The sequence below is a fragment of the Trichomonas vaginalis genome, chromosome VI (assembly GCF_026262505.1).
Source record: "Trichomonas vaginalis G3 chromosome VI, whole genome shotgun sequence".
Taxonomy (NCBI): domain Eukaryota; phylum Parabasalia; order Trichomonadida; family Trichomonadidae; genus Trichomonas; species Trichomonas vaginalis.
In genome coordinates, this window is record NC_067208.1 from 1,542,838 (window position 1) to 1,556,995 (window position 14,158).

Here is a 14,158-nt window from a genome sequence, read left to right on the forward strand (position 1 = left end):
TATTTTTTCTTTACTTTACATAACCGCCTGCTGCCATAAGTCTTTGACGCCAACCCATACCAGCTAATGAAGGTTGACTTGGTTTAGTTTCCAAACTAAACTTTGGTTTTGGTTTATCTTCAGTTTTTGGTTTTTCTTCTTCTATCGGTTTTTCGTCACTTTTCGGTTCCTCTGGTTTTACCCCACCTGCAGGAACAGTTGTGTCGTCAACATCTTCATAAATATCATATGCCATTTGTTTTTGTTTTCCTTTCAACTTTTTGTGTTTGTTGTATAGTTTAGAATATTTCGACTCTAAGTCAATGAGATGTTCTATAATGAACTGTTGGTCAGTGAAGTAAACTTTTCCATCTGTTGTCTCGAAAGCTCCTTCAGACTTCAATATTTTATTTGTGAGAGTCTGTTTCTTTTTTGAGATACTAGCCGTTCCATTTCTATGAAAAGTGACTTTATAGTTAGGGTTTGTATTTCCAGACCTGGCACTTTCTATTATTGAATTTTTCTCTTCATCTGTAAGTTCTTTGACAGGTTTTGACAATGGTTCTGAACTTTTTGTTTGTGGTGTCAAATCTACCGTTTCAACTTCTTCGGTCATTTCATCTCAGTAAAAAATTTTAGTTTGGTTTGTTTTCAACTGGTTGTTGAGGTTTTTTAAGTCGGTCTAAAACTTCCTGAGGTATAGGAAGAACTTGACAAACACGTTGTGTAACTGCTGGAAGCCGACAAATCCATCTTGAACCCATTTGTCTCAATGCTGTATTGTTCATTTCATCTCAGTAAAAAATTTTACATTCTCCAAGTTTGAGGCGGTTGAGGTTGGTTATTGTTTACCCACTGTTGTGCATGGTTATATCCTCTGTTAAAGAATCTTTCACCTTGGTCCATATAGTGTCCTGCTTGGTTATAGTAGTCATTTGCTTTGTTATAATAGTTTCCTGCTTGTCTTCCTACATTGTCCATCCATCCTTGAACTTTTCCTCTTGTTTCAGGATTTGGAATAAGATTTGTTGCATCTCGTGCTACATCCCAACCTTTCTGTACAGTTTGTATAATAGGTTGTGCTTTCTCTTTAAGTATACCTAATGTACTCAAAATCTTCCTTCCAACTCCAAATACACCTCTGGCTATTGTTCCCACTGCGGGTAAAAATCTGGATGCAACTCCTGCTAACGCGCCAAATAAACCCATTTCTTATGGGTTAAAAAATGACGAATCCAAACAAGGACCCCTATGTTTCTAAAGCGACAAAGAAAGCACTCATGGTAAAAATCTTTAGTTCAACACCAAATGCTTGGTTTATGGATATCTTGGAAAACATTCCGAGAGTTAGAACAGATGGACCTCCATACTGGCTAATATTTGTTGGTCAAAACACAAGATACTGTGAAGCCATACCATTATGGTCCAAAAATATTTTAGATGTGAAAACTGCTTTGACAATATTCGTTGACAAATACCATCCAACAAAACTGACATCTGACTGTGAAAGTTCTTTCAAATCAGACGATATTAAAAACTATCTGCGTTCAAAAAATGTAAACCAATATTTCATTGTCGACCAAAACCATTCTGCTCTTGGTGTCATTGACGGTTGTATAAAAATGTTAAGAGACTTAAACCAACCACAAGGTGGTGAAGCAAATGAAATGTCATATGACGACAAATATAGACACTTCTCCATGGCAAAGATGAGACAAGTTTTAAATATTTACAATAGCCGTAAACAAAAAGGTTTGGGAAACCACTCCCCCGAAGAAATGAAAAACAACCCTGACTTAGAGAAAGACTATATATTTAATAATTTAGTCAAAGAGACAAACAAAAAGAATGCCGGGCTTCAAACTTCAGAAAGGTGACAAAGTAAAAATAGAAATACCCAAACGCGACCCATATGAAAATACTATTGACTATGACAACAATGGGAACCCGACAGGTACTCACATTCGTGTTCGTAAAAATAGAAGAAAGTATACAAGAGAATATTATGAAGTTTTAGGCAAACATGGCAAAATGTACACACTGCAAGCAGAAGATAAAACTACTATTGCCAGACCTCGTTTCAAACTTGTCAAAGTTCAAGGTGGTATACTTTCAAAGACAGTTCCTAACAAATATAAGACAACTCCTGACGAATATGCTAAAGAAGTTGAAAATGACGACTAAGCAATTCTATACCATGCGTAAACTGTCATGTAAGGTGGCATATATTCTTTACTTTGTCCCGTTGTTTGTGTATATCCTGAAACGAAATGTGTATGGTTTCCTTCTCCCTGAGTGTCACTCCAGTAACAATTTATAGCAAACTTAACCTCGTCTTTAACATCATATCCTTTACCTTTTGTCATTCCTGACCAATCCCAATATCTATGCTTATGCCAACCTGCTTGAGATGTACTTAAATCTATGTAGTGACTGTGCGCAGGTAAGTTTTCACCTGAAATCGTTTTACTTCCACCTGTTTCCTTTGAAGAGTTTGCACAATACAAAAACCTGTCGACTATTTGTTCCCATGCACCAACACCAAACATTACTTGAGGACCTCTTGCTTCCATAGATGTATAAATAGAACCTACTGGGTTCATTAAATCAAACATATGAGATATTATAGGATTGTCTCTTTTGAACTTAAAATATAGTGCAACTATTTCAGGTTTCTTCTGGTTTGTGTCAGAATATTTTTTATAATATAATCTTATGTTTTCAGGGTGGGTAAAGTCTTGACTATAATATTTATTTCTGTCATCTTCATAATAGTATACTATTCTCGTTTTTTCTATTGCATTATATCTTTTATATCTATAAAAATCTAAATATAATGTTAGCTTTTGTTCATCTACATGTGGTGTTCTGACGTCATCTCCATAGTCATAATAGTATGGTGCTGGAGCTGGGTCAGGCAATGTCATATCTGTCATTTCATAAACTCGGAAATATTTCTTTTGTTCGTCTCCATATAAGTTTAAGTAGCAGTTGTTGTCTAATGGAACTTTAACTTGTGTACCATCGTTCTTTTTATAGCTTACATACATTTCATTGTTATTTTTCAGAATGAGTTTATACCGTATACCATTTTTTAAGGAATGTACAAACTGCCATCTAAAATATTTGTTTTCTTCATTGAAAGAAAAGTCACCAACAATAGTTTCAATATTTTTTGTTCCAACTAAACTTTGGTATATTTCATTGACATATGTTTTATCTGCTTTTGTCTCTAATGTTTCTTGTAAGTTTGCAATATTTGCAATGGTATGTGTATGTCCAACGGCACTTTTACTGTTTAAGGTTTCTTGTAAGTTTGCAATATTTGCAATGGTATGTGTATGTCCAACGTCACTTTTACTGTTTAAGGTTTCTTGTAAGTTTGCAATATTTGCAATGGTATGTGTATGAGTCTTTTTAGAATATTCGTTTTCAGCTCTTGTCACTTCACTTGACATTTTATTGTCAACATATGTTTTGTCTGCTAGTTCAGGATGAGTATGTTCTTTTGTTGCATAAGCTTTGTTAGCTCTTTCTTCTTCTTTTGCTATTGCATCGTCTACATATGTTTTGTCAGCTTTGTTGTCAACATCTGCTTTCAAAAGAAGTTCTTTTATAGGTTTCTCGTTTAAAGTTCCTTTTTGTTGGATTTATACAGACAGTATGTTCTTATTGTCTGAAACAGAAACTCATCTGTCATTTGGGTTTAATGTCAGTTTTAAGTTTCCTTCTTTCAATGACTCAGATATCTTAGAATAGTTTGAAAAGTTTGTTGTGTTCTTATTTAGAGCTTGTATAATGAGTTGTCGGTTGTGTTGTATTTCTCTCATAGACGCTGTTTCATTTGACATTTTTATTCTAGATAAAATATGCTTTCAATAGAAAAAGAAAATTCAAGAGTTGCTACAACTAAACCATTAGATGAACTTTTTACTAATGTCGGTCAAAAGTTTGAGACAGAGACCGTAAAGCATGAAGGCTATCGTTTTGACTACCCACTAAGATGGCTAAGAGACCCATCCGTCACAAAAGCTATTGGCTTTCGTAGAATGAAGTTCATTTCAGAAGCCATACATGGTTTCCCATTTACGGTCGGTTTTGAAGTTCGATACTATAACAAAGAAAAACGTACGTATGAGAAATTTGAACAGGGAAAACTTTTACAAGTGAATTTGCTTGTAAACTTAGAAACAACTCTTCAAGCTTTTCAAGAAAAAATAAACGATATCTATCTCGAATATGCAAAACAGTACAACATTGACGAGGGAGAGTACCATCTCGATATTATATATGACAGGAAAAATGCAACTGTTAAAATCAATAGAATAGAAGACCTTGGAGAAAACGTTTATATTTCTACAAAATATAACAACTTGGCATGGTATAGATTTTTGAGGATGTTAAATCAGCCTGCAGAATATCCAGTACACCCAGACTTTTATGAAGTCGGAAACCCTAATGGAACATATGAAAATGTTTTCGACTCAGATGCTATTATCGTTCATGCTTCATTTTCTGGTGCACAAAACTCTTTTTTATGCTTGGCAAATGACTTTTACGAAAAACCTACAAAGCTATATGAACCACCAAGTGGAAGTATTTCAGACTTTCAAGTATGGTTTACAACAGATGGAAGAAAGAGAATAATTCCATTATACCATGCGTTTTACTTAGAACTTAGTTTCATATACAACTACTATCGAACGGTAAAAATATAATTTTTTAATACGGTTGAGGTGTTGGATTTGGTTGCCAACTAGACTGTGGTGCAGGTTCAGGCTGTTGTATTACAGGAGCTTGTTCTTCTGGTTCAGGGTCTTTAGGTATAATACCAACGAACTGACCTACTCTTTTACCAATATTTTTGACTCCGTTCCAAATTCCTCTTCCGACAGATTTTATTCCATTCCATATACCTCTTCCAACATTTCGAAAGAAGTTTCCTATTCTTCCAAAGAAACCCATTTTACTATATGTAAAAATCTAATGTCCGCCTAGTCTCTTACGTTTCCTGTTGAGTTCCATAGCATTCTTTAACTGGAGCTCATACATTCTATTTCTCCTCTGGTAGAAAACATATTCTGGGTCAACTCCTGTGTTCGCGTCATCTGCATAAAGTTGTTTATATCCCACTTCAGGGTTTGTATAAAACTCTTTCCATCTCATATTTGCATACCATGGTGGTAAGCCTAACGCAGCGTCATTTGACATGGCGGTTTGCATTTGTACATCTGTTGGCACTTGACCATAGTTTGCCATTGCAGTTTGTATTCTAACTTCATTTGGAATATTCTCTGGGTTTGGTTGTCCGGGTTGCTGTGCATTCGCTAAGTTCTGTGCGTCCATTTAATATTAGATAAAAATATCTCTTACGAGTACATATGCTGAACATTTGCAGGCATTGGTTCATCTTCATATTCTCTGTACTTTTCTGCCACGTCAAATAAATAAATGACACAATGGAAAAAACCTAAAACAAGTAGTCCTATTTCAAACCACATTTACTTACTAATAAAATTTCTTTATTGTGACACTTTCTCCGGTTTATAGGACCTCTCTCATATTCTATCTTGTCATATATAAACTCATAGTCATGTATGTCCTCTAACCATCTCATAACGGTTTCCAAACCACTTTTATCGGATGTAAAGTAAAAGCATGGATGGTTATGTAAAACGTCTAAAGTTTCTAAAGAGTCTCTCAAAGTCCAGTCTACTTGGTATTGAAAATCCCATGTGTTATAGAACGGCGGGTCCACTATAAAGAAAACATTTTCCTTGTCTTTATATTTTTCATACAACTCTGTCCAATGACATCTCACAAACTCTATACCCTCAATATATTTTTCTATGTTCTCTTTGAAAACATTTGTATAGTTAAGATATAAAACTTTTGACATAAGTGTTTCAATGTCATGAACTCTTATAGAACCACTATATAATAGTCTAGCAGATATACTATCCCAGTCTATATATTCTGCTTTTTTCAAAACCTCTCTCACAATATTTTTCTTATCTAATGGTATACGTTCCATCTTACCTATAGGTATCTTTTCTTTTAACTCTTTCAATATATTGTTTGTGTCTGGTATATGTTTGAGACGGTCCATATAGTTGTCGAAGTCATTGCATATAATCTTTGAGTCTGGGAATATTGTATGGCACAAATGGGATATATAGAAACTTCCACCGAACAAATCTACAAATGTTAGACCATTCGGTAGTTTCTTAAGTTCTCTCAATATAATATCTTTACATTTACTCTTATTTCCAAAGAACGGTAACGGTGGTTTTGTAAAATTCATTTATATATAATAATAAAAATGTTTTTACCTGAAAAGTGACAGAAAAGTGACAAAACATGAAAACATATATAATTTGTGAAAAGCGACACATTATATAATGTTTTCGACCCAGAAGACTAACAATTTTCCGAATAAAAACTTCATTTATACTAAACATCTTCGGGAAGCCCTCCGAATAAAAACTTCATTTATACTAAACATCTTCAGGGCTAGAGGGCATGAAGTGCCTGGAAGCCCCACTACCTTTTTTTTTTTTTTTTTTTTTTTTTTTTTTTTTTTTTTCTTTTTTTTATAATTAAAAAAATAATCATTATAAAGAGTTGGTTTGGGCTCAATCATTATGAAAATTTTCTATCGGAAATAATCGTATTACTCAATTTGTAATGAATTCGATGATTATATAATATTAATGTTTAAATTCAAAAAAGATAAAATTTTTGACTTTTCATCTGAATTTAATGGGGCATTATCATTTTCGTCTGAAAAAAGTGACAAAATTATCATTTTCGTCTGACATCTGAATTATTGAACTATAACTCTATTAATTTAAGCGCAATCCACCCATACACAACTTTATTTAATAGCTCCTTGTGCATGTTATCATTCTTGTTCCAACTTCAAATTGTTTCATTTTTTATGAATTTCGAGTCAAATTTTTTAGCGAAGTCAAAATCATAAACTCAAGCTATTCAATTTATTTTCACCAAAATTTTCTAATAGATGCATTGCAATTCAAGTAGGTATCATTGCATTGCAATCTCATAAATTTATCTTTTTAGCATGACCCTGAAAATAAAAAATTATCATTTTCGTCTGACGAAAATGATAATTTTGTCACTTTTCCAGACGAAAATAATAATCCTTCGAATTTAATTCTGACTTACTTTTTTAATGAAATGTTAGTCACAAAAAAATTTGGAAGAGAATGGGATTCAAATATATTTCAGATATTTTTATGAGGTCAGGAAAATATTTGAAGTCAGACCATTCAAAAAGCCTTGACTCAACACAATTAAAATTGAGATGACATTGAAAAGCTTTTTTGTTTTATTAACTTTTTTCCTCTACGTGCTTCACATCCGCCTGTAAATGGCAATATCATGATATTGGACATAATCATGAACTGTTTTGACTTCCAAACTTTGGTTTAATATACGATCAATACCTCTTACCCTCTCATTCTTCCATTTATAGTAAAAATGAGAGGGTAAGAAGTATATAGATATACTATATACCTCTTGCCCTCTCATCTTTACTCTGAGACATCCAAACTTTGGTTTAATGTCTTGACATTAAACCAAAGTTTGGAAGTCTCATAATAGGAATTGGAGGCTATGAGGTACTGATCATATATCAGTACCTCATGGCCTCCAATTCCTTAGTTTCCATGCAAAATGTTTATATGAATAATTTTTTAAAAAATACACTTTTTGACATGTAAACCAAAAAGTGATACTTCCCTCTTTGACACGCAAAACAATAATACCGTATGAGTACGAAAACTGGAAAAAAAATTGAGAGGGAGTACGAAAAAAAAGTCTGCTTTTCATATCGTTTCTTTTATGGACCTCCAAAAAAGCAATTGTGATCCTGACTAATAAATCTATTGACTTCTTTTGATGAACATAGATAGAAAACAAAAAAAAAAAAAAAAAAAAAAAAGGGTAGTGGGGCTTCCAGGCACTTCGTGCCTTCTAGCCCTGAAGATGTTTAGTATAAATGAAGTTTTTATTCGGAGGGCTTCCAGCCCATAAGAAATTTTTCCCAAGACCCAAGAGGAGGACCGAACCCCAGCCGACCAGCCGTTGACTTTTTTGTCAAGACTTCTTCGTAAATGTTTTGTCGAAACTTCTTCATCGTAAATGTTTTGTCAAGACTTCTTCGTAATGAGCGTAAATGACCCAAAAATATAATTTAGGTGAAGAGGTGAGATGTCACCTCTTTTCTCACCTGTTTTCTCACCTCATGAATTTTCATGATTTCTTCGTAAATGTTTTGTCGAAACTTCTTCGTAAATGTTTTGTCACTTTTCTGTCACTTTTCGGGTAAAAACATTTTTATTATTATATATAAATGAATTTTACAAAACCACCGTTACCGTTCTTTGGAAATAAGAGTAAATGTAAAGATATTATATTGAGAGAACTTAAGAAACTACCGAATGGTCTAACATTTGTAGATTTGTTCGGTGGAAGTTTCTATATATCCCATTTGTGCCATACAATATTCCCAGACTCAAAGATTATATGCAATGACTTCGACAACTATATGGACCGTCTCAAACATATACCAGACACAAACAATATATTGAAAGAGTTAAAAGAAAAGATACCTATAGGTAAGATGGAACGTATACCATTAGATAAGAAAAATATTGTGAGAGAGGTTTTGAAAAAAGCAGAATATATAGACTGGGATAGTATATCTGCTAGACTATTATATAGTGGTTCTATAAGAGTTCATGACATTGAAACACTTATGTCAAAAGTTTTATATCTTAACTATACAAATGTTTTCAAAGAGAACATAGAAAAATATATTGAGGGTATAGAGTTTGTGAGATGTCATTGGACAGAGTTGTATGAAAAATATAAAGACAAGGAAAATGTTTTCTTTATAGTGGACCCGCCGTTCTATAACACATGGGATTTTCAATACCAAGTAGACTGGACTTTGAGAGACTCTTTAGAAACTTTAGACGTTTTACATAACCATCCATGCTTTTACTTTACATCCGATAAAAGTGGTTTGGAAACCGTTATGAGATGGTTAGAGGACATACATGACTATGAGTTTAGATATGACAAGATAGAATATGAGAGAGGTCCTATAAACCGGAGAAAGTGTCATAACAAAGAAATTTTATTAGTAAGTAAATGTGGTTTGAAATAGGACTACTTGTTTTAGGTTTTTTCCATTGTGTCATTTATTTATTTGACGTGGCAGAAAGATATAGAGAATATGAAGATGAACCAATGCCTGCAAATGTTCAGTATATGTACTCGTAAGAGATATTTTTATCTAATATTAAATGGACGCACAGAACTTAGCGAATGCACAGCAACCTGGACAACCAAACCCAGAGAATATTCCAAATGAAGTTAGAATACAAACTGCAATGGCAAACTATGGTCAAGTGCCAACAGATGTACAAATGCAAACTGCCATGTCAAATGACGCTGCGTTAGGTTTGCCACCATGGTATGCAAATATGAGATGGAAAGAGTTTTATACAAACCCTGAAGTGGGATATAAACAACTTTATGCAGATGACGCGAACACAGGAGTTGACCCAGAATATGTTTTCTACCAGAGGAGAAATAGAATGTATGAGCTCCAGTTAAAGAATGCTATGGAACTCAACAGGAAACGTAAGAGACTAGGCGGACATTAGATTTTTACATATAGTAAAATGGGTTTCTTTGGAAGAATAGGAAACTTCTTTCGAAATGTTGGAAGAGGTATATGGAATGGAATAAAATCTGTCGGAAGAGGAATTTGGAACGGAGTCAAAAATATTGGTAAAAGAGTAGGTCAGTTCGTTGGTATTATACCTAAAGACCCTGAACCAGAAGAACAAGCTCCTGTTATACAACAGCCTGAACCTGCACCACAGTCTAGTTGGCAACCAAATCCAACACCTCAACCGTATTAAAAAATTATATTTTTACCGTTCGATAGTAGTTGTATATGAAACTAAGTTCTAAGTAAAACGCATGGTATAATGGAATTATTCTCTTTCTTCCATCTGTTGTAAACCATACTTGAAAGTCTGAAATACTTCCACTTGGTGGTTCGTATAACTTTGTAGGTTTTTCGTAAAAGTCATTTGCCAAGCATAAGAAAGAGTTTTGCGCACCAGAAAATGAAGCATGAACTATAATAGCATCTGAGTCGAAAACATTTTCATATGTTCCATTAGGGTTTTCGACTTCATAAAAGTCTGGGTGTACTGGATATTCTGCAGGCTGATTTAACATCCTCAAAAATCTATACCATGCCAAGTTGTTATATTTTGTAGAAATATAAACGTTTTCTCCAAGGTCTTCTATTCTATTGATTTTAACAGTTGCATTTTTCCTGTCATATATAATATCGAGATGGTACTCTCCCTCGTCAATGTTGTACTGTTTTGCATATTCGAGATAGATATCGTTTATTTTTTCTTGAAAAGCTTGAAGAGTTGTTTCTAAGTTTACAAGCAAATTCACTTGTAAAAGTTTTCCCTGTTCAAATTTCTCATACGTACGTTTTTCTTTGTTATAGTATCGAACTTCAAAACCGACCGTAAATGGGAAACCATGTATGGCTTCTGAAATGAACTTCATTCTACGAAAGCCAATAGCTTTTGTGACGGATGGGTCTCTTAGCCATCTTAACGGGTAGTCAAAACGATAGCCTTCATGCTTTACGGTCTCTGTCTCAAACTTTTGACCGACATTAGTAAAAAGTTCATCTAATGGTTTAGTTGTAGCAACTCTAGAATTTTCTTTTTCTATTGAAAGCATATTTTATCTAGAATAAAAATGTCGAAAGAAACAGCGTCTATGAGAGAAATACAACACAACCGACAACTCATTATACAAGCTCTAAATAAGAACACAACAAACTTTTCAAACTATTCTAAGATATCTGAGTCATTGAAAGAAGGAAACTTAAAACTGACATTAAACCCAATGACAGATGAGTTTCTGTTTCAAGACAATAAGAACCATACTGTCTGTATAAATCCAACAAAAGGAACTTTAAACGAGAAACCTATAAAAGAACTTCTTTTGAAAGCAGATGTTGACAACAAAGCTGACAAAACATATGTAGACGATGCAATAGCAAAAGAAGAAGAAAGAGCTAACAAAGCTTATGCAACAAAAGAACATACTCATCCTGAACTAGCAGACAAAACATATGTTGACAATAAAATGTCAAGTGAAGTGACAAGAGCTGAAAACGAATATTCTAAAAAGACTCATACACATACCATTGCAAATATTGCAAACTTACAAGAAACCTTAAACAGGAAAAGTGACGTTGGACATACACATACCATTGCAAATATTGCAAACTTACAAGAAACCTTAAACAGGAAAAGTGACGTTGGACATAGACATACCATTGCAAATATTGCAAACTTACAAGAAACCTTAAACAGGAAAAGTGACGTTGGACATACACATACCATTGCAAATATTACAAACTTACAAGAAACCTTAAACAGGAAAAGTGCCGTTGGACATACACATACATCTTCTGAAATAACAGACTTAAACGTTAGCCTTGAAAATAAAGCAGATAAAACATATGTCAATGAAATATACCAAAGTTTAGTTGGAACAAAAAATATTGAAACTATTGTTGGTGACTTTTCTGTCAATGAAGAAAACAAATATTTTAGATGGCAGTTTGTACATTCCTTAAAAAATGGTATACGGTATAAACTCATTCCGAAAAATAACAATGAAATGTATGTAAGCTATATAAAGAATAATGGTACACAAGTTAAAGTTCCATTAGACAACAACTGCTACTTAAACTTATATGGAGACGAACAAAAGAAATATTTCCGAGTTTATGAAATGGCAGATATGACATTGCCTGACCCAGCTCCAGCACCATATTATTATGACTATGGTGCTGACGCACGTGTAGACCCAAAAAAGCAAACATTATATTTAGAATATTATAGATATAAAAGATATAATGCAATAGAAAAAACGAGAATAGTATACTATTATGAAGATGACAGAAATAAATATTATAGTCAAGACTTTACCCACCCTGAAAACATAAGATTATATTATAAAAAATATTCTGACACAAACCAGAAGAAACCTGAAATAGTTGCACTATATTTTAAGTTCAAAAGAGACAATCCTATAATATCTCATATGTTTGATTTAATGAACCCAGTAGGTTCTATTTATACATCTATGGAAGCAAGAGGTCCTCAAGTAATGTTTGGTGTTGGTGCATGGGAACAAATAGTCGACAGGTTTTTGTATTGTGCAAACTCTTCAAAGGAAACAGGTGGAAGTAAAACGATTTCAGGTGAAAACTTACCTGCGCACAGTCACTACATAGATTTAAGTACATCTCAAGCAGGTTGGCATAAGCATAGATTTTGGGATTGGTCAGCAATGAAAAAAGGTAAAGGATATGATGTTAAAGACGAAGTTCAGTTTGCTATAAATTGTTTCTGGGGTAACACTCAGGGAGATGGAAACCATACACATCGCGTTTCAGGGTATACGCAAACAACCGGACAAAGTAAAGAATACATGCCACCTTACATGACAGTTTACGCATGGTATAGAATTGCTTAGTCGTCATTTTCAACTTCTTTAGCATATTCGTCAGGAGTTGTCTTATATTTGTTAGGAACTGTCTTTGAAAGTATACCACCTTGAACTTTGACAAGTTTGAAACGAGGTCTGACAATAGTAGTTTTATCTTCTGCTTGCAGTCTGTACATTTTGCCATGTTTGCCTAAAACTTCATAATATTCTCTTGTATACTTTCTTCTATTTTTACGAACACGAATGTGAGTACCTGTCGGGTTCCCATTGTTGTCATAGTCAATAGTATTTTCATATGGGTCGCGTTTAGGTATTTCTATTTTTACTTTGTCACCCTTCCGAAGTTTGAAGCCTGGCATTCTTTCTTGTCTATCCCTCTTAACTAAACTATTAAATATATAGTCTTTCTCTAAGTCAGGGTTGTTTTTCATTTCTTCGGGGGAGTGGTTTCCCAAACCTTTTTGTTTACGGTTATTGTAAATATTTAAAACTTGTCTCATCTTTGCCATGGAGAAGTGTCTATATTTGTCGTCATATGACATTTCATCTACCTCACCGCCTTGTGGTTGGTTTAAGTCTCTTAAGATTTTTATACAACCGTCAATGACACCAAGAGCAGAATGGTTTTGGTCGACAATGAAATATTGGTTTACATTTTTTGAACGCAGATAGTTTTTAATATCGTCTGATTTGAAAGAACTTTCTTGGTCAGATGTCAGTTTTGTTGGATGGTATTTGTCAACGAATATTGTCAAAGCAGTTTTCACATCTAAAATATTTTTAGACTGTAATGGTATGGCTTCACAGTATCTTGTGTTTTGACCAACAAATATTAGCCAGTATGGTGGTCCATCTGTTCTAACTCTCGGAATGTTTTCCAAGATATCCATAAACCAAGCATTTGGTGTTGAACTAAAGATTTTTACCATGAGTGCTTTCTTTGTTGCTTTAGAAACATAGGGGTCCTTGTTTGGATTCGTCATTTTTTACCCTGTAAGAAATGGGTTTATTTGGCGCATTAGCAGGAGTTGCATCTAGATTTTTGCCCGCAGTGGGAACAATAGCCAGAGGTGTATTTGGAGTTGGAAGGAAGATTTTGAGTACATTAGGTATACTTAAAGAGAAAGCACAACCTATTATACAAACTGTACAGAAAGGTTGGGATGTAGCACGAGATGCAACAAATCTTATTCCAAATCCTGAAACAAGAGGAAAAGTTCAAGGATGGATGGACAATGTAGGAAGACAAGCAGGAAACTATTATAACAAAGCAAATGACTACTATAACCAAGCAGGAAATTATATGGACCAAGGTGAAAGATTCTTTAACAGAGGATATAACCATGCACAACAGTGGGTAAACAATAACCAACCTCAACCGCCTCAAACTTGGAGAATGTAAAGTTTTTTACTGAGATGAAATGAACAATACAGCATTGAGACAAATGGGTTCAAGATGGATTTGTCGACTTCCAGCAGTTACACCACCACGTGTTTGTCAAGTTCTTCCTATACCTCAGGAAGTTTTAGACCGACTTAAAAAACCTAAACAACCAGTTGAAAACAAACCAAACTAAATTTT

General features: G+C 33.9%; 13 protein-coding genes and 2 pseudogenes across 15 annotated transcripts, besides 2 other annotated features; 8 read left to right on the forward strand and 7 right to left on the reverse strand.

Annotated features, from left to right (window-relative positions):
- Positions 1-10: 10 nt before the first annotated feature.
- TVAGG3_0786020 (phage tail repeat-like family) lies at positions 11-376 on the reverse strand (the record flags this gene model as incomplete). Its single annotated transcript, XM_051246575.1, has 1 exon — positions 11-376. A coding segment is annotated over one exon (366 nt), but the record flags the coding sequence as incomplete, so codon positions are not given.
- A 238-nt stretch (positions 377-614) lies between these two features.
- Positions 615-767, reverse strand: TVAGG3_0786030 (uncharacterized protein; the record flags this gene model as incomplete). The annotated part of the gene is made up of 1 exon (XM_051246576.1): positions 615-767. One exon carries the CDS (start codon positions 765-767, stop codon positions 615-617), a length of 153 nt encoding a protein of 50 aa, XP_051082051.1.
- Positions 768-786: 19 nt separating this feature from the next.
- On the reverse strand, positions 787-1,188 carry TVAGG3_0786040 (uncharacterized protein; the record flags this gene model as incomplete). Its single annotated transcript, XM_051246577.1, has 1 exon — positions 787-1,188. The coding sequence occupies one exon, from the start codon at positions 1,186-1,188 to the stop codon at positions 787-789; it is 402 nt and encodes a 133-aa protein (XP_051082052.1).
- Positions 1,189-1,205: 17 nt separating this feature from the next.
- On the forward strand, positions 1,206-2,163 carry TVAGG3_0786050 (annotated as a pseudogene). Its single transcript has one exon. A coding segment is annotated over exon 1 (958 nt).
- A 723-nt stretch (positions 2,164-2,886) lies between these two features.
- TVAGG3_0786060 lies at positions 2,887-3,830 on the reverse strand (annotated as a pseudogene). The gene has a single exon. A coding segment is annotated over exon 1 (944 nt).
- A 337-nt stretch (positions 3,831-4,167) lies between these two features.
- On the forward strand, positions 4,168-4,697 carry TVAGG3_0786070 (uncharacterized protein; the record flags this gene model as incomplete). The annotated part of the gene is made up of 1 exon (XM_051246578.1): positions 4,170-4,697. A coding segment is annotated over one exon (528 nt), but the record flags the coding sequence as incomplete, so codon positions are not given.
- A 4-nt stretch (positions 4,698-4,701) lies between these two features.
- On the reverse strand, positions 4,702-4,944 carry TVAGG3_0786080 (serine threonine-protein phosphatase family; the record flags this gene model as incomplete). The annotated part of the gene is made up of 1 exon (XM_051246579.1): positions 4,702-4,944. The coding sequence occupies one exon, from the start codon at positions 4,942-4,944 to the stop codon at positions 4,702-4,704; it is 243 nt and encodes an 80-aa protein (XP_051082054.1).
- A 2,518-nt stretch (positions 4,945-7,462) lies between these two features.
- Positions 7,463-7,663: a mobile genetic element.
- A 253-nt stretch (positions 7,664-7,916) lies between these two features.
- Positions 7,917-14,158: part of a mobile genetic element that runs on past the window's edge.
- Positions 8,357-9,175, forward strand: TVAGG3_0786110 (phage tail repeat-like family; the record flags this gene model as incomplete). Its single annotated transcript, XM_051246580.1, has 1 exon — positions 8,357-9,175. The coding sequence occupies one exon, from the start codon at positions 8,357-8,359 to the stop codon at positions 9,173-9,175; it is 819 nt and encodes a 272-aa protein (XP_051082055.1).
- TVAGG3_0786120 (uncharacterized protein) lies at positions 9,402-9,677 on the forward strand (the record flags this gene model as incomplete). The annotated part of the gene is made up of 1 exon (XM_051246581.1): positions 9,402-9,677. One exon carries the CDS (start codon positions 9,402-9,404, stop codon positions 9,675-9,677), a length of 276 nt encoding a protein of 91 aa, XP_051082056.1.
- Positions 9,696-9,938, forward strand: TVAGG3_0786130 (serine threonine-protein phosphatase family; the record flags this gene model as incomplete). The annotated part of the gene is made up of 1 exon (XM_051246582.1): positions 9,696-9,938. One exon carries the CDS (start codon positions 9,696-9,698, stop codon positions 9,936-9,938), a length of 243 nt encoding a protein of 80 aa, XP_051082057.1.
- Positions 10,065-10,791, reverse strand: TVAGG3_0786140 (uncharacterized protein; the record flags this gene model as incomplete). Its single annotated transcript, XM_051246583.1, has 1 exon — positions 10,065-10,791. A coding segment is annotated over one exon (727 nt), but the record flags the coding sequence as incomplete, so codon positions are not given.
- On the forward strand, positions 10,810-11,305 carry TVAGG3_0786150 (phage tail repeat-like family; the record flags this gene model as incomplete). Its single annotated transcript, XM_051246584.1, has 1 exon — positions 10,810-11,305. A coding segment is annotated over one exon (496 nt), but the record flags the coding sequence as incomplete, so codon positions are not given.
- On the reverse strand, positions 12,600-13,559 carry TVAGG3_0786160 (uncharacterized protein; the record flags this gene model as incomplete). Its single annotated transcript, XM_051246585.1, has 1 exon — positions 12,600-13,559. One exon carries the CDS (start codon positions 13,557-13,559, stop codon positions 12,600-12,602), a length of 960 nt encoding a protein of 319 aa, XP_051082060.1.
- On the forward strand, positions 13,577-13,978 carry TVAGG3_0786170 (uncharacterized protein; the record flags this gene model as incomplete). The annotated part of the gene is made up of 1 exon (XM_051246586.1): positions 13,577-13,978. One exon carries the CDS (start codon positions 13,577-13,579, stop codon positions 13,976-13,978), a length of 402 nt encoding a protein of 133 aa, XP_051082061.1.
- Positions 13,998-14,153, forward strand: TVAGG3_0786180 (uncharacterized protein; the record flags this gene model as incomplete). The annotated part of the gene is made up of 1 exon (XM_051246587.1): positions 13,998-14,153. The coding sequence occupies one exon, from the start codon at positions 13,998-14,000 to the stop codon at positions 14,151-14,153; it is 156 nt and encodes a 51-aa protein (XP_051082062.1).